The sequence below is a fragment of the Bacillus rossius genome, chromosome 1 (genome assembly GCF_032445375.1).
Source record: "Bacillus rossius redtenbacheri isolate Brsri chromosome 1, Brsri_v3, whole genome shotgun sequence".
Taxonomy (NCBI): domain Eukaryota; kingdom Metazoa; phylum Arthropoda; class Insecta; order Phasmatodea; family Bacillidae; genus Bacillus; species Bacillus rossius.
Genome location: NC_086330.1, coordinates 341,542,184 through 341,562,145, shown reverse-complemented (window position 1 = coordinate 341,562,145; position 19,962 = coordinate 341,542,184). Strand labels below are relative to the sequence as shown.

The 19,962-nt window shown below is 36.7% G+C and overlaps 1 protein-coding gene across 1 annotated transcript in view; it reads left to right on the top strand.

Moving 5' to 3' along the window:
• LOC134528133 (uncharacterized) overlaps nt 1–19,962 on the top strand; it is a 65,699-nt gene that overhangs the window by 33,097 nt on the left and 12,640 nt on the right. Inside the window, exons 6-8 of the mRNA XM_063361448.1 lie at nt 10,384–10,537; nt 17,051–17,138; nt 18,899–19,105. Of these exons, the coding sequence (XP_063217518.1) occupies nt 10,384–10,537; nt 17,051–17,138; nt 18,899–19,105 (449 nt within the window). The remainder of the gene's footprint in view (nt 1–10,383; nt 10,538–17,050; nt 17,139–18,898; nt 19,106–19,962) is intronic.

The following is a 19,962-nucleotide window of genomic DNA, read 5'->3' as shown; positions in this document are numbered from 1 at the left end:
AGTCACTGTAGCAATCACCGTAGAAGGCATCATCTTCACCCAGATTACCGTAAGAATTCGATGTCGATGATGTCGAAGCGTCTTCATCGTCTTCATGCTTCCTTTTTAGGAGTCCATCATTTTTACAAAGTAGGAAAGATCTTTTTGAATTCGGCTGGAATGTATTCTCACTTTTTACGTTAAAGATTCTTCCATTGTCTTCATTCTTCCATAAATCATAATCGTCCTTCAATTTAAGTTCTTTGTCGAGATCGGAAGAACCGCGATCATAATCTCTCCCAAGACAAGGAAAATTATTGTCGTAATGCAGATCACTCTTTCTTAGTCTAGTAGAGCCATCGTTGTCCTCTAGCTTGTACACAGGCTTGACGTTACAAGTTCTGTCATGTCTTTTTAAGCTCTCTCTCCGCGTAAACGACTTGCTACATCGAACACAACTTATCATATTACGTAGTGGATTTTTATCACAGTCATTCTTCTCGTGTTGTCTTCCATTCTTTCTCAAGATAAATTCTTTGCTGCAAAACTTACACCTGTGTCCTTTCGTTACACCATCAGTCACCGAATCAGGATTCATATTAGTTACTGAGACTATGGTCAGATGCAAACTGAATTAATTAAATTAGATACATTACTTAAATATAATTTTTAATATTTCATCTGCAAGAATTAAGTTACATCATACAAAAGAAATTGTTACATGTGGTCTCGATTATTAGCATGTGATGTCGCCACGTGTTGTGTTGAGTCATAATTTATTTAGTTGTTTTATGTGGTATGCGGGAAGCTCACTAACGATCGCAAAACAAGGATGGCTTCGCTAGACATCTAGGAGAAGGAAGTTCATCTTACATGTTAGTGCTCCACGGATGTCTCATGACATATTATTTGACTGAGTAATGGTTGCTTAATTTTTATTTCCACCTGGTAAAAAGTTACAAGTGCTGATTTAGTAACAGATATTCTCGAATTAAATGTAACTCTAAATAACACGTCATGACTCATTAGGTAAAAAATCCGTCATGCAGAGAGCGGTTTCTCATAATAGACAGAAACACTTGAAGAATCCACAGGAATAATCAGGAGTTCATGGAGAAATCCATCATAATATTGAAAAAATAATAGGGAGCACACGGAGAAAACCATCACACGTTTCTTTGTTATCATATAAATACAGAAAAAATATTTAATAATAAAATAAATTAATAAAAAAATTTAAATTGAAAAAAAAATTAAATTGAAAGCAGGAATAATCAGGAGCACACGGAGAAAACCATCATAATATTGACATGGATAATCAGATGCACTCGGAGAAAACCACCACACGTTTTCTTTGATATCATAAAATTACAGGGAAAAAATTTTTTAAAAATAAATATGATGGTTTTCTCCGTGTGCTCCTGATTATTCCTGCTTTCAATTTAATTTTTTTTTCAATTTAAATTTTTTTATTAATTTATTTTATTATTAAATATTTTTTCTGTATTTATATGATAACAAAGAAACGTGTGATGGTTTTCTCCGTGTGCTCCCTATTATTTTTTCAATATTATGATGGATTTCTCCATGAACTCCTGATTATTCCTGTGGATTCTTCAAGTGTTTCTGTCTATTATGAGAAACCGCTCTCTGCATGACGGATTTTTTACCTAATGAGTCATGACGTGTTATTTAGAGTTACATTTAATTCGAGAATATCTGTTACTAAATCAGCACTTGTAATTTTTTTACCAGGTGGAAATAAAAATTAAGCAACCATTACTCAGTCAAATAATATGTCATGAGACATCCGTGGAGCACTAACATGTAAGATGAACTTCCTTCTCCTAGATGTCTAGCGAAGCCATCCTTGTTTTGCGATCGTTAGTGAGCTTCCCGCATACCACATAAAACAACTAAATAAATTATGACTCAACACAACACGTGGCGACATCACATGCTAATAATCGAGACCACATGTAACAATTTCTTTTGTATGATGTAACTTAATTCTTGCAGATGAAATATTAAAAATTATATTTAAGTAATGTATCTAATTTAATTAATTCAGTTTGCATCTGACCATAGTCTCAGTAACTAATATGAATCCTGATTCGGTGACTGATGGTGTAACGAAAGGACACAGGTGTAAGTTTTGCAGCAAAGAATTTATCTTGAGAAAGAATGGAAGACAACACGAGAAGAATGACTGTGATAAAAATCCACTACGTAATATGATAAGTTGTGTTCGATGTAGCAAGTCGTTTACGCGGAGAGAGAGCTTAAAAAGACATGACAGAACTTGTAACGTCAAGCCTGTGTACAAGCTAGAGGACAACGATGGCTCTACTAGACTAAGAAAGAGTGATCTGCATTACGACAATAATTTTCCTTGTCTTGGGAGAGATTATGATCGCGGTTCTTCCGATCTCGACAAAGAACTTAAATTGAAGGACGATTATGATTTATGGAAGAATGAAGACAATGGAAGAATCTTTAACGTAAAAAGTGAGAATACATTCCAGCCGAATTCAAAAAGATCTTTCCTACTTTGTAAAAATGATGGACTCCTAAAAAGGAAGCATGAAGACGATGAAGACGCTTCGACATCATCGACATCGAATTCTTACGGTAATCTGGGTGAAGATGATGCCTTCTACGGTGATTGCTACAGTGACTCTGCGGCTGTTGACAAAGGTATAGACTGTGATGAAGCAACTAAAGCAGGCAAGATCGAAGACTGTGGTGGTGTCCTGAGACCGAAACGATGGAAACAACGTGATATATTAAATAAATCGGATCAAGCTTGTGATGATCATTGTCTCGATAATGAAAGTAACCCTGAGGATGGAGTTAAAACGGAAGACACCAGAGAAAATAATATTTATAATAATCAAACAAGTAAGATGGTGGTAGAAGAGACTGATTACACTTCATGGAACGATCCAAACATATTGGTTGACCGGCTAAGACTTCTACATGACTCGCTTTGTGCAGGAAATTATTCGTGCATCAAAGAAATATCATTCATACTCAAAGAACTGAGGAAAGCTGGCTACATATAATAATGGCTTGTTTTACTTGTATTTGTATAATGTAAAGAAATAAATAATTGCAATTATAAAAATTTAATGTTTTTTTTTTCTTGTATACAGATTTCTAACTAAGACTAAGTTCTCGTAACTTGTGCTTCCAAATGTGCTTCCTTTTCGTTGATGGTGCGGCCTTTTCGTTGATGGTGCTTCCTTTTCGATGTCGGTGCTTCCAAATGAGCTGCATTTTCGTTGGCGGTGCTGCCTTTTCGTTGTCGGTGCTTCCAAATGTGCTTCCTTTTCGATGCCTGTGCTGCCTTTTCGTTGTCAGTGCTTCCAAATGTGCTGCCTTTTCGTTGTCGGTGCTGTCTTTTCGTTGTCAGTGCTTCCAAATGTGCTTCCTTTTCGTTGTCGGTGCTGCCTTTTCGTTGACGGTGCTTCCAAATGTGCTTCCTTTTCGTTGTCAGTGCTGTCTTTTCTTTGTCGGTGCTTCCAAATGTGCTTCCTTTTCGTTGGCGGTGCTGCCTTTTCTTTGTCGGTGCTTCCAAATGTGCTTCCTTTTCGTTGTCGGTGCTGCCTTTTCGTTGTCAGTGCTTCCAAATGTGCTTCCTTTTCGTTGTCGGTGCTGCCTTTTCGTTGTCAGTGCTTCCAAATGTGCTTCCTTTTCGTTGTCGGTGCTGCCTTTTCGTTGTCGGTGCTTCCAAATGTGCTTCCTTTTCGTTGTCGGTGCTGCCTTTTCGTTGACGGTGCTTCCAAATGTGCTTCCTTTTCGTTGTCAGTGCTGTCTTTTCTTTGTCGGTGCTTCCAAATGTGCTTCCTTTTCGTTGGCGGTGCTGCCTTTTCTTTGTCGGTGCTTCCAAATGTGCTTCCTTTTCGTTGTCGGTGCTGCCTTTTCGTTGTCAGTGCTTCCAAATGTGCTTCCTTTTCGTTGTCGGTGCTGCCTTTTCGTTATCAGTGCTTCCAAATGTGCTTCCTTTTCGTTGTCGGTGCTGCCTTTTCGTTGACGGTGCTTCCAAATGTGCTTCCTTTTCGTTGGCGGTGCTGTCTTTTCTTTGTCGGTGCTTCCAAATGTGCTTCCTTTTCGTTGGCGGTGCTGCCTTTTCTTTGTTGGTGCTTCCAAATGTGCTTCCTTTTCGTTGGTGGTGCTGTCTTTTCGTTGTTGGTGCTTCCTTTTTTGTTGATTGCACGTAGTACAAAATGTAGTGATTGAATATATACTAGTTTATCACCTCTTGGTGTTACTAAAATATTTTTCAAGGTCACTTGGTCCTTTAGAATGTATAAAAATGTCACGATGGATTACGAAGGTCATGTGGTCCTGAAATGACTAGCCTATACGTCTGATAATGACATGACTCGGTCTCATGGACTGAAGACAATTGATCTATATGTGTGGCTTTGTACATGAACGGTTTATATGTTATTCAGATTATTGAAAAATTAGACTTTTATAATAGGCTAATCGGCACTGATTTAATTCGTTGGTCCGGTATATTGACTTGAGTTTTTTTTTCGTAGAGTGAATGATTAATTAACTCCGCGAAAGGTTATGGAAAACAGAACCTAACATTTATTTAATAATTAGTTACAACTGTCTCTGGTCAAGAATCGAACCGTGGACAGGGATCCATCGATTCAATTTGTAAATTAATAATTGATTTTTACGGAGACTATTGGAATTTTTCCCGCATTTCTAACTAAATAATTACATGATTTCAAGGTGTCGGCCGAATTTCAAGATGTCGGGCACCTGAGTAATAATAAATGATTACTGCACTGTAGCATGTTATTAAAAAATTATCATGATGGTAAGACGAGTACACACAATATGGAGTCCTCCAGCAGACGAAAACATGATGGTGGCAATGACCACTAGCATGTGGCAGCTCCTGGTAACATGTACTGAACATAAAATGACGGATCCGTGATGGACATCAAGGTCAAGGTCAAATTTCAAGGTCAAGGTCAAATTTCAAGGTCAAGGTCAAAGTCCAAGGTCAAGGTCAAAGTTATGGTGAACAGAACATTATACTAACATTACTCCAGCACACTCTAGCAGACGAAAACAAGATGGTTCCCTCCAGCGGACAAATACAAGATGGCGGACATGATGTCATACCAGCTGATGGTAAATACCTAGTTATTGGTGGTGGTAGGTCAGTCTGTAGGTGGCTTCTGTGGAGGAAGGATCTGATTTTTTTTTATTTTTTGCCCTCACCGGTTTCGAACCAAGGACGAACATCGATATAATCAATCAGAATTCTATTACGTTAATTTTTTGATGAATTTTGGAATTTTTCCCGATTTTATAACATAAAAATTACGGATTTCCAAGATGGCGTCCAAATTTCAAGATGACGGACATGACGTCATACTACCTGATGGTATATGTGCATTGACATAAGTGGTGGGGGTCATTCTGCTTGCATCCACCGTGGGGGAAGGATTGGTCGTCATTTTATTTATTTTTTTGCCTCTGTCGGGTTCGAACCGAGGACTCCGAGCTCCGTGTCGTTTATGTAATTTTTTTATTAATAATTTATTAAAATTTTATTAATTTAATTTTTTTATAAATTTTAAAAAAAAATTCGTTAAAATCGGATAATAAATAAAAAAGTTAAAGATGGCTGCCGTAACGAAAATTGCAACGGTGACGTCATGATTCAAAATGGCGGAAAACACATCGCCGGAATTTTCGAGAACACAATGACGTCATAAAAATGTCGGATACAAAATGGCCGCCGTGATATACTTGTCCCGTTACGTTATGTCCCGTTACGTTGTGTCCCGTTACGCTGTGTCCCGTTACGCCGGCTGCACGCACGATAAAGTGTCACGTTACGCATATTGTCACGTTACGCTCGTCCAAGATGGCCGCCGTGACGTCAAAATCCAAGATGGCGGACAGACAATCACAATCCGCACCATCCACAGCCTGAAGCCTGCCGTCGGACCGGCTATCATATACTACTCTTAATGTACCTAACATTGTATATGTTTTCCAATAGCCTAAATTCCAAAATGATTAGTAAAACATTTATCATATTCCATCTAGAGAAAATGTTTTGAATGTTTTTAACTCAATGCATCCAGCATTGAATAACTTAGGACGATTTTTCTTATTATGCCTTCTAAGGTAGTAGTGAATATTTTTGACATTAATTTTTTTTAATCCCTTGCACTAATAAGTGGGCGTACAAAAATTTGCTTTGGACCAAAGCTAAGGATAATATTGACATGGTTTAAAATAAATTCGAACGAATTTTTATAGTAAGGAAGTATGAATTTTTTTTATTGCAATCCTCCCCCATTACCCTGTTTCTACTGAAATGGTTCGTCATCAAAAATTGTTTCAGCCAAAGGTTTTAGATAGTGTATAGGCTTTTTACAATAAATTATAACGTATTTTATTGTATATCTGCTAAAATGTTAGGATTTTTTTTTTGTCTTTTAACTTTACTTTTTCCACCCCTTGCTGTAATAGTTAGTTACATAAAAATTTGCTTTAGACATAAGTCTTAGGCCAAATTTAGGAATATAAAATACAAAACACCAGATTCAATAGTGTGCATGGTACGGAAATTTATTTATTTATTTTTCATTCCAACTACTGGTTTTTTCAAACCAGTAATGGTTTGTCTTATCCAAAACGTTTTTCAGACGAAAGGTTTATATAATTTTTAGAAGATTTACAATCAAGTGTTATATATTCTACCGTGTACCTAATAAGGGAGTTATAAGTTTTTCGTTCCATCCTTCGTAGTAATGGTTGGTGTTATCAAAAAAAAATGTTTTATATTGTTAAGTTTTACAAACAATCTGAACGGATTTAATAGCGTGCCTACTAAAGGAGTTATGGCGATGAATTGTCAAGCACTTGTTTCTTACCACCTATTGCTATAATTGTTGGTCGTATAGAAACATTTCGAAAGAAAGTTTGAAATATTATTTTACGGTTTTACAAAAAATAACGGATTTATTAGTGTTCTTGGTACGGAAATTATATAATTTTTATTCTAACCCTGTTCTTTCATCCACAGGCTGCAATGGTTCGTTTTATAAAAAAAATTTAAGACAATTTTTTTAGATAAAAACTATACAATTTTCAAACAATTTGACCGGATTCAATAGTTTGTCTACTAAGGGTGTTATATTATTTTTGGCCTTCAATAATTTGTTTTTTTCCATTGTTATTCTAATGGAAATATGTGGAAAATATTTTAAGGTTTTTCAATAAATAAGATGGGATTTAGTAGTGTACGTGGTACGTTAATTATTATTTATTTTATTTCCACCTCTGTTTTTTTCATCCACTTGCTGCAATGTATCGTTTATCAAAATGGTTTAATACACATTTTTAGATAAAAACTATTCGATTTACAAACAATATGAACGGATTTTACAGTGAGTTTACTAATTGATTTATGCATATGTTTTATTAATTCTAACCTTGTTTTTTCATCCCTTATCTGCAATAGTAAAAAATTGTTCCAAGAAAATACCTTTAGATAAAAATTTTACGATTTACAAACAAATTTAACAGATTCTAAGGCAGTTAGAAGTTTTTTTAAATTCCTTCCCAATTTTTTTCATCCTCTTTCTGCAATAATTCGTTTGATCAAAAATTGCTCCAGAAAAAGTTTTAAAATAAAATTTTTACTATTTACAAACAATTTGAACGGATTCAATGGTTTGCCTTCTAAAGAAGTTATGAATTTATTTTTATTCCTACCTCGATTTTTTTTCATCTTCTGTAGCAATAGTTCGTTATTATCAATAATTGTTTCAGACCAAAGTTTAGGATACAAATGATATAATTTACAAAAAAGAAAAACGGATTCGATTATGTACCTACTAAGGGAGTTACGATTTTTTCCCTTCAATCCTTGTTTTTTCCACCTCTTGCAGTTGTGGTTAATCGTATTAAAAATTCATACTAACAAAAAGTTTTAGGTTTTAATCCTACGATGTATAATACATTAGACGGATACGATATTCTTCATATTAAGAGAATTATAAGTTTTTTTTTTTTTTAAAAAACCTTCTTTCCCCCACCCCTTTAGTTAGATTTTGCCATTAACGAACTCGATGAGATTTCCGATTACTATATTTTATGTATCATATTGGAAGTCTTTTGTGAAAAATAACGGCGCAGTTGTGTCCATAAAAAAGTGATATATATATAAACTCTTTGAGTGTGTATATATATGTATATATATGTATATATATATGTATATATATAAACCTTTGATTTTTGGGGTCCATGGACCATGAAACGAAAAACTATATAAATATTTTCCGGAAGTCGCACCATGGTAACGGCAACAAACTGTAGTCTTACTTCGAAATCTCCCTAAAAGGGGTAAATTCAGTTTTATATAAGAAAATCATAGGAGGTATGTAATATACAAACAAACAGGGAGTTCGTCATTTCTCTATGTCCGTCACACGGTGAAGATCGGCGTCCCGATTTTGCTGATGCGTAACCTTGATTCACCGAGATTGTGCAATCAATGGGACTTTGAAAAATCAAAATTTACCGATTTCCAAATGTGTGTCCTACAGACTTGAAACTCGTTAGTGATGTTCCTTATATTACGATGTGTTTAACCCGAGCAACGCCGGGTACTTAAAATAGTGTGTGTGTGTGTATATATACATATATATATATATATATATATATATATATGGTGTTTTGTTCTTTTGTTCTTTTGTAGAGGGTAAGATAAACTGAACGGGCGTGTTGGTGAACCCATTTATAAAATACATATTGAGAGAAAATTCTATATGGGTTCAATTGTTTTTCTTATAATATATTTTTAAAATATTTTTTCTCAATTTTTCTCGAAATTTGACCTCTTAACCCCTATAGTTTTTTTGTTATTGTTTTAGATTTGATATTTTAATTTACGTTTTGACCATGATGCATCAGTCAGTGTTAGCTGTGAAAAACGACTGAAGAATTAATTCTGAACTCTCAAAGTTAGAAAAAGGGAAACAAATAGGAAAACATTTCAACTTTAACTCAAGTTAAAAATATAATCGTGTTGAGGAAGTTTAAAATCCTTTAAAAACTTATATAGGTATTTTATTACTATGGAGTACTAAATTGGTATAAAACTCTATAAGCTTATATACATATATATTCAAAATTAATCTGCCAGTTTAGCGCCCTCCCTTCACAAATGCGGCGCCCGGGGCACAAGCACCGTCTGCCCCCACCCCACCCCCTTTACCATTTTCGTCCCAGACCACAACTGGTCTAACGCAGTAACCTGGCCCTGGATGCAAGACGCCGCGGGGTTTGTCGTCACCCCGGCATGCGAGGGACACCAGGCGCTGCGGTCGCACCGCGGGTCGATCCACGCGACGAGTGACGTCAAGCGACCGAAGCCCCACTTCGCCGACGTGCGAGCACACCCGCCCCGCCCCGGAAGGGGCTTCCCACGCTGAACCGTCGACTCACAAGCTCGCAGCAGATCACATTTCGCCTCGCCGCCAGTCTCGCTTGGCCGTAATACACACGAAAACTTCGTCGCCAAATATGCGATCAATTCTCGCTCGTACCATTCAGGTTATCATTAAAAAAAAATGCAAAGCATTTTTAAGATATTTCCTGTGCCGTTACTTACATAAATTTTCGCAAAACAATATTTAAATTTTTGTACTTGAAAGGTATTTTTTTCAAATAAATAAATGTTTGGCTACACCTTTCCACCCTAAATGTGCAAAGATTAAAGTGGTGACTACTAAAGTCCTAACTTGCTAATTCCTTTTTTTTATATAAAAACTTCAGTATTTACCGCAATCGACCTAATGGCAATGTTTATTCTGATAAGTGGTGGAAAGTGGTATTATGTTGATACGAATAAATAATTTAGGAAAAGCTTCCTCACTTTTAATAATCTTCTGCAGGAAAAAAAGATTAATTTTCTGTTCAAACTCTCTGAGCTAACACATACATGACAGAACTATCATAAATTGTATATCATCATGTCGCTATTTCTAGTTTTTGGTTACTGCTTACCTGTCAACCAATCACAGTAACAAGGACCGCAGGATTTCGCGGTCATTACATTTCTTGGCTTATGAGTTTCAGATGCGCCGAAGGCGAAGGGTTTACCGACATTTCGGTCGATACTGCGGTCACCCCGAAGAGAGCGACTGCATTGTTGACCGAAACCTCAGTGAATCCTTCGCCTTGGACATGGCTCTAACCCACAAGCCACGAAAACTCAATAAGAGTGATGTAAGGTATTCTATTTTCGCATTATTTCTCTGTGTGAAAGTGTTCACCTAAACTTGGTGCAACGTTGGTGTTATTTGTGCTCTTGCTTGTTTTCCCAAGCAATTTCTTTGACTTGATCTGCAGATGGCTGTCCATCGTCTCCGCGTGCGGTGTTCTGACGGTGACATTGCTCACGTGGTTATGCATGTTCGAAGAGCCTCCTGGACCGTTCCCCGTGCAGCCTTCATCCCCGACGTGGCAGTCTGTGTTCCTGGCATTTGGCATCATGGTCTTCTTGGTGAGTGCCCACTACAGAATACAGCATTTGGCATCATGGTGTTCTTGGTGACTGCCAACTACAGAATACAGCATTTGGCATAATTATCTTCTTGGTGAGAGCTAACTACAGAATACAGGATCTGGGATCATGGTGTTCTTGGTGAGTGCCCACTACAGAATACAGCATTTGACATCATGGTATTCTTGGTGAGTGCCAACTACAGAATACAAAGTTTGTCATCATGGCGTTCTTGGTGAGTGCTCACTACAGAATACACCATTTGGCATCCTGGTCTTCTTGGTGAGTGCTCGCTGGAGGAGACAGAAGTTGGCAACAGGGGTATTCTTGGTGACTGTCCACTACAAAATACAGCATTTGGCATCATGAGTTTCTTGGTTAGTGCTCGCTTGAGGAGACAGCATTTGGCATCATGGTCTTCTTGGTGAGTTACAACTACAGAATACAGAGTTTGGCATCATAGTGTTCTTGGTGAGTGCCCACTACAAAATACAGTGTTTGGAAACATGGTCTGGGCGAGTGTCCACTAGAGAAGACATCCCACCCCTCAGAAGAACCGAGATGCAATTTATGTATGGATCTTGATTTCATCCAACCATTCGAGTGGAAGATTTGACCTTTGTCAAATGGTTAGAATTTCTGGTCACTGTTTTGAAAGTGCTAGGTTCAATTGCCAGTGGAATATGAGTTTTAAAATCTATAAATCTTCATCCCAATCTTTATATCGTGGGAGTTTTTAGAATAGTTTTGTAGGATCACCTTTTGAAGATAACATTTAGCATGTTATTAACACATCACCATTACTCGGGAGTGTGTGTGTGTCAGAAGAATACTAAGTAAATAACCTGGCATTAATTCATTTAGGATAATTTAGAATAAATACATAGTACATTATAAACTCATATAGACAAAGAACAGAGCCTACGTACTGAGATAATATTGGCACTGTTGGCTTTGCTTATGTTGAATTAAATAGAATATTTTATTTATATGTGGATGTTATACTGGTATAGAGCCTTTGATACTTTCCAATACAATATTATGAATAAAAAATTATCAATTTTAGGCCTCGTCAAGCAATGCGTGGTATATATGTTTTAATTATCTTACAAATATACGCTTTTAAATCAAAATTGCAAATGCTCTTTCATGGTATTCGGTGTTCCAAAAAGTAGTAGTTTATCTTCACTACACTTTAATATTTAATAAATGATATTCAAACTTTAATGATGAATTGATGAAGAAAAGATGCTGATGAAAAAATAAATATTTTGGAAGTATGTTTGTGAAACTATTCAGCAAGATATTTCAGCTATCCAGATCAGGTTTTCCAGTTAACAAACGTCTCTGAATTACGATAGCATTAACTGTAAAACCTTTATTAAAAAGCAATGACATTAAACGTGGTGTCCACTATTAATATCTACCTTTGAGCTATATTAGATGCCAAGCTTTTTCTTCAACCAACATGTAGATAATACTATTAGTTACATATGAAAATCTTAGGTCTTATTAAATTTATAACTTTCTCTGCATCAAAACCTGATTGTATACTTCAATTGTTTTTCAAATGGATGAACTATAAAGTATAATAGTGTGTTGTAATTTAGAATTATATAACTAATAATTATTGTAATAGAATTGAGACTATGCAGAAAAAATTTCTTTAATTAATATTTTAAATTTTAGGCATTTAAATTCCTTTTAAATATGCTGCATTGCTATATAAATTTTATTTGTTTTGCTATTTATTAGATGTTCAATCAGTTATTATTTTTTTTCTTGTATACATTTTATTACCATTTTTGATGCTCCAGACATAAAATCTCGGTTTGGATTAAGAATTCTAACTTATAATTATAGAATTAGTGCCACTTTTAAAACCATTAGTAACTATAAAATGTGTAAAAATGATAATTTTTTTGAATACTCTTGAAACATTCATTGGTAAAAAAATTTAGCAACAAGTTATTCAAAACCTTTATAATCTAATAATTTATTTTGTATACACCATTTCAGTTTCCGTTCAAGATTTTTTTTTTTTTTGCGAAAACCAAAGTAATGAATTATAACCAATTAGTTAATATGAACTTTATCAATATTTATTTATCTGTATGTTGTATTGTTTCGTGTTTTGTCGTAAAGTTATTGATATGTATCAGTGTATGACTTTTGTTAATGTGTTTTTGCTTGTTATTCTACGTGCATATATGGTACCTATTTTTTAATGTTTGTGTCATAATTTGTTTATAATTTTTGTAAGGCACAAACAACTGAATTTCAATTTTATCTGACAGTTTTTAAGAAGCAGAACAGTATGCTACGCATAGTAATATTTTTTATTTCTAATAGAAAAATTACTTAAATTTTAGCAGAGTTTTTTTTTAAAAGACTGCAAGCCTGTGCAAAGCCCACCAACATTCGATGTACGAGCCTGTCATCCCTAGAGCGCCTGTACTGTTTGACCTGTGCTAACAAACACTATACAAAAATTTTTCCCTCGAATTTCATTAACATTTTGTATACTTTAAATAATTTAATATGAACATTAAAAACCTTAATATCTGAGGTTTTTTTGTGTTATATTACCGTAATAATGAAAACATTACATAAGAAAACCCTTGAATATTTGCATTGGATTTTAACTCATTAAATAATGATCTACAATTACTTCAATTACTCCAGTGTGCTAAAATGTAAAATTATATGAAGCTAGTTACATTACGATTATACGAGTAAGGTCTTTTCCCCATTCCGTAGAATTTACACGAAATTTTGGCAGAATTCTCCTTCGGCCAATTTTTGTTATGGCAGTTTTCCATAATGTTATCTTTCCGTCATCTCCGTCAAAACAGGATGAAAAATGCCACAATGGAAAACTACCATATACATTTTTTTTTTTAAATCGTCGTAATAAGAATACAGTGCTGCTCCCTATAATACATTTTTGGAAAAAAATATTTCCTCTCGTCCGCAATCTGGAAGTAATTTTTGATTGCAACTTTCACCATCAGAATCGCTATCTGTAACATTTAAAGTTAACCTGAGAAACAGCGCTACCTACAGAGTATTCTATACACTACTTCAAGAGCAATGCCGCTGTACTCTTTCCATAGAGTGTATAAAAAAATATGGCAGAATGCCGCCGCGTTCTTTGAATTTATAGCATTTTTCCGTTATGGTACTTTTCCGCCTTTTTCGAAGAGGCCAGGCGGAATACTGTCAGTATGGTAGTTTTCCAGTATGGTAGTCTTCCGCGCCCCTTTTCTTTTTAAAACCTGGGTTGCCTGGGTTGATAACCTGACATTTAACTTTATAAATTTTAACTTAATCTTGCGTCAGTTACAGAATACTTAGTTAATTTTTGACTTTTTTTGGAGTACGGTAAAAAAAGTTCCAATAGAACAAATTTTTTTTACAGTATATCTTAATTGTCCTGATTAATTCACCCTTGGCCCTAATATCAATAGCCCCATAACAAACTTAGCATATATACAAACTTGAAAATTATATTGGCCCTGCATGCCTACCTTAGTTTTATAATGATCCAATCAACGGTTTGAATGTTATCGTCGGATAAATTCACATTTAATTATATGTATGTATATACACATACACAAATGTCTATTCTCCAAATTTATCTCGAGACTTCGCTTCTTTCGGTTGACTAGTTAATTTGGTGTTTAAATGATAATACCTGAATGACCGAGTTTGCTCGGTATTTTTTTTTTGTTAAATTGTAATTTTTTTAGAAATTATATTTAAAAACGAATAACATACTGATGAAATGATGAAATATGAATAATTTTTTTTTTCAGCGGCCACACGTTGTGCCGTACGCTCTCGTGAAACATCTATCTCATAAGACCTTTCTGCTCGTGTAATGTTAGTCAAGTTGTGCAAGCATCTTACTGTAGCAGCACGTGTGGGACGAGCGGAAACCTGATTATTTTCATGAAGGTTTTCTTGAAATGAGTCTTCACTGTGTGACGTTTGAGCAACCTGACCAGTTTGTTGACGATGTTCTTCAAGGTGTTCTTGAGACGAGTTGCGGCTTCGTGAAGTTAGATTTATTATAAGCGTTTTTTTTTTTCAAAGATCGTTTAGGCATTTTTAAATGAACACTTGAGTTAAAAAGACACAAATAATATAAGTAAACAATTCATTTTCTCGGTCTTACCTCAAACCAAACACTCATTGGCTTAGTGTTGCTTAACAACGCCATCTACTGGAGTACCTTTAGTGTTGTTGTGCCGTTAAAGCAGTTAGTAGCTCCCAATTAAATAAATTTGTATTATTGCTCGCCAATAGATGTTTATGTTTCAGTTTATTATCGATAAAGTTGATTATTGAAAACACGGATAAAACATTTACTAGCTAGATCGATTTCTCGCCCCCAAAAGCCCCTGCATACTAAATTTCATGAAAAACGTTGGAGCCGTTTCCAAGATACATATTTTATATATATATATATATGTATGTATATATATATATGTATATATATATACACAAGAATTTCTCGTTTAAAGATATAAGATATACCTAATATCTGATGACATTAATTAAATTCGCCATGCAGTCGTCAAATCCTTCTAATTGTGCTGAAACTGGCATCCATAAAAGTACATCGTTATTGTTACCTACTGAAGAAATGAAATGATGATAAAAATTTAACTAAGTTACTATTCAATTTTATTTGAACTTGTTCCATTCCCAGAAAATGTTAAGACGAAATTTCTGAAGTCTTGAACACACAAATAAAAATAACCAACTAAAGAAAAAACCGACAAAATTGGAAACTTTTTCCTTTCTAATGAATGCGGTCATTAACGTCCTTTTATCTGTTCTACTCTTTTCTTCGACTAGGACAAGGTAAAATCAGATCAGATAAATGAAACAATTGAATTTTTAAAAAAAGGACGCTCTTAAATCTTGGCAGCTGGAGGATTCTCTGATAAATCACGGACAGGTTTTTATGATGTAGTAAATCAAACCATCTCGTGCCCTCCAAAGACCGATGCATTCCCTGGGGTTTACGCTTCAAGCCCAAGAACCGGATCAAACACTAGACGCTTCCGTGACCGTTCGAAGGCCGGACGCCTTCAGCACGCCTTCGAGTCAGTATCGGGACACTTTTGTTTCCTCTCCGCACATCGTCCCTCGAGAAGGCCTGTTGACCCGGAGCTCTCGGTCCACCAATCAGCACTCGTCGGGAAAACCTAAGCACCGCCCCCCGCAGCCAAATTTCATGTTTGTGGGCACAGTTTCATTGTTATTTCGTGGAATTTTTTTATATACGTTACCTTTGTACACCGGTACATTATAATTGTCATTTGTATGAAATTTTGAAAAAAAAAAAAAGTTTTTGGTTCAATATACGACTAGTCTTGAAATACAGTTCGCCCGTTTGCCAGAAAGTAAGAAAGACGGGCCAGTCAACCTTTATGGCACCGTCAGCTGGCTGGCCCTACGGCCTTGGAGGGACAGCCCAGCAGGACATCCTTTTGCAATGTATGCTTATCCCGCCGTTGCCTTTTTCGAAGGGTTCCGTTCGGCCATGCTGTAGTGCAGAGTTGAAATTACTGAATATTCGACATGGGATCTTTTAATTAAAACCATCTATGGATTCACCGACACCTTAAACACATTCATAATAACAAATAAGATAAAACAAATTGAATGTACTTATCACAAAACAACGAAGATCCCATTAATTCAAGAACAGATTAGAAATAATAAATATTACACAATTAAATAGAAACACAAGTTCAAGTTGTAGAGAGCATAAAATTGAAATAAATATTTACTAAAGACAACTGAATGGTCTTCGACGCTTCCCAGCTCTCTGCCACATTATATTGTAATTATATTCGCGTTATGTCTTTTATTCGTGCTCTATTTATGATATATTCGTGTTTGGCAGTAAAGTCCATCAGTTTGCAACAGATTAAGTGTACAATTAATAATTTGCGAGTTCAGAGTCGTTAGTTATCTTGTTACTCGAAGTTTTCTATTTTCAATTTAATCATTTTATCGTTATTATATATATATATATATATATATATATATATATTAATCGTTTTAAAGCGTTAACTCGCTAACTTTCTGCACTGATTTAATAACAGGTTTACAACGTAGTATGGATATCCCATAAACAAATGCTACTTGTCTCACAATAATGTTAGGGCCTTACGTCTTGTCACCAGCAATGCCCTCAGAAACGGACAGTCAACTTACAGAATTTGGGAAAGGAAATTGTCATGTCCTCAAGCAAACACCTGAACCCAGTACGACTATTCGTGGAGTTATTTCAATAAATAACTAAATGTGAAAAATATAGGCCGATAACTGTGACCGTAGTGGGTTTTGATTCCGAGGCATCCCGAATGCAAAAGTTGTGTTTTACTGCCACGCTACCTCACACGGTAAATGTGGTCATTTGAGACTAAACTTTACATTGACTGTTTTGAAAATGAAGTAAACTTTTGTTTCTTGTAAAATGTTTTGTTTCAGTTTGAACTGCATCCCACAGTGCTCATACTTCAAGTTGACATGCGAGACAAGTTTGCGGTGGGGAACGCCATTTTCTGCTGTTTTGTAGGTAATTTTATTTCTACTGTAAGTAATTAGATTACTTGTTCACATTTTGCTGATACTGTAGTTATATTAAAAAAATTATTGAATGGAACAGAATTTGTGGGTATTTTTTTTTTGTGATTATATTCCCTTTTAAAGCCTTTTTTTTTGTCGAATGTTGTGAGTGTGTTGGTGTATGTGTGTAGTGTAAATGTTCATCCCCCCCCCCCAATTATTTAATTAATTTATTCTTAACCGTTTTCAATGAATTTTCATAATTGCAAAATCAATAACATTACTTTACTTTTAATAATCATTAACGTCTGAAATACTCATTGCGTTTGAAATATATTCAATTAAAAGTTTCTATTATTGTTCTTTCATAACAAAACAAATAATAATTTAACTTTTTCACTTAAAATATTTAAAAAAAAATTAGTAATTTAAAATATGTTTTCGTTCAAAAAACCAAAGTTTGGTGAAAGTTAGTATATATACATAACTATGCACTTAAAAACATCGAATTATATAATCTGCAATACCACAAATTAGTTTAATCGTATCAGTTTCATTTCATTGTTCTTGTAAAAATTAATTCTCTGGTTACATACCTACATGACGCCATGTAGGTATAAAATATACTTTTATTCACCAAGTTTTGTTTGAATATAAGACCTTGAGAATTTATGGTTTATGCATAGAGAAGATCTTGAGTCACCAGACTTTTCAGCATGGACCGATTAAATTGCGGACCCCCCCCCCCCCCCCCCCCTGTTTACATGACGCCCAGTATATACCAGTCTCTCCATGGTCATGACAAGGGAGAATTTCGCGGATTCGATGACCTTCAGGATAGACTATACAGTCCTCATGTTTACTCTTTACTCGTGGCGATGACGCCAGTATTGACTTGCGAGTCGTCTCAACTGGTTTGCCTGTGACTCGACACTTCTTTGGTTGAGGATTTCTCACTGGCCCAGAGTCGTCCAGATGAACACTGAAATAGCTAAAGAAGCTTAAAGGCATATGTATTTGATATATTGAGCCTATCTCCATATGAATCTGCAAAATTTTCGGGTCTCTAGTAAGGACGAAAATACACAGGATTCGCAAGAGGAGCCCGCGGAAATCCGAAACTCTAGGGGGAGGGGGGGGGGTCGTTAACCGACACATGTCATCTCTGAATATGGTGCTTGCATGTTGTACAATTCACATATTTGGGCCTAAATGCATGCAATCGGTAGAAAACATTTCGTGAATGCGACGGAAGTCAAGAGACGGAAATTTGTAACAATGGCGCTGCCATCTGAGGCGGATGGTGCGAACCGAAGTTCACAAAGATAAAGCAAAATTTATAAGTATTAACTGTTTAATGAATTTTAACAAATTCGTCAGTATTTTAATAAATTTCCTTTGGCAAAAGGTCCAAAACCGGGGTTTATTAATTTTGCAAGACTTTTACCGAAGCCGTATCATTATATAGTTTAAAATTTCGGCTGCTAATCAAATAATTCAATAATCGACGTAGCTGCTCCGTCAGCGTATTCAAGAGGAGGGTGTGGAAACTACGTGTGGTAGGCGTCCAGAAATGTAGTTGTAAAACAAAATTTAAATTATCACACTCGGCATTATTTTTAAAAATTCTAATATTAAATTTTGTATCACGAGATCTGAATGTTAAGTGCATTTTCAAAATGAGAACACATGAATTTGCTCGTTGTCGAGGTTAGATGTCACATTGTCTGTGGCGAGCACTGAAAGACTCGCGCACTTGTTTATTTCCAGTGACCGGAGGGCTGGCGCTCGCCACCGCGGTGCTGGCCGAGACCAAGTTCGGCGACGTGGTGCGGCCCAACGTCCTGCAGCACCTGTCCGGCAGCGCGGCGCTGTACGCGGACGTGTTCGTGATGTCGCTGCAGATATTCCTGTCCATGGCCGTGGCGGAGACGGCGCTGTTCCAGGACCTCGAGGACCAGCTGCGCATACCGCGGGGTGGGTGTGCCTCGCCCCTCGCCCGTCTTTCCCTCGCTCCAAACTCCACGCTCCACGCTCCACGCCCCACGCCCCACGCCCCACGCCCCACGCCCCTCGCCCTTCGCCCCTCGCCCCTCGCCCCGCCCCTCGCCCGTCTTTCCCTCGCCCGTCTTTCCCTCGCTCCAAACTCCAAGCTCCACGCTCCACGCTCCACGCTCCACGCCCCATGCTCCACGCTCCACGCTCCACGCTCCACGCCCCACGCTCCACGCCCCACGCCCCTCGCCCCTCACCACTCGCCCCACGCCCCTCGCCCCTCGCCCCACGCACCTCATCTCTAGCTCTTTTCCAACTACCCTTCTACCCAACTAAATAGCCCTATACTCCACCCACAAACCCCAAACACTACTCCCTATATCCCCTCTACCAAATTCACACTGCACCGTTTAGCTACAACGAGTACAAAACAAATGTATTCGGGCAGTTACAGACGCCCCAGTGTATTGTGCTGTAGCAGCCTTGCATCGTGAAACGAAGTCGGAAACCTTACAAGACTTCTACATCAGAACTACACAAACTTTTTACGATAAATGCGCAAATAGTTTAAATCCACATATTTCTACATTAGGAAATTATGACCCAGACATTAATGAGAAATATAAACGCCCAAAATCTATCCTGTCACACCGCCCGCCGTAGACGCGGACGTGGCGGGACTGCTCTCTGATTGGCCGGCAGCCTGCGGACCAATCAGCGCGCCCCCTCCCCCTGCTCCGAGCGCGAGAACACGCGCGCGGAGCGCACGCACACAAGCTGGCAGCTCACGTACATTAAGTTAATATTAAGTTAAGTTAATATTAGGCCCCAATTATATA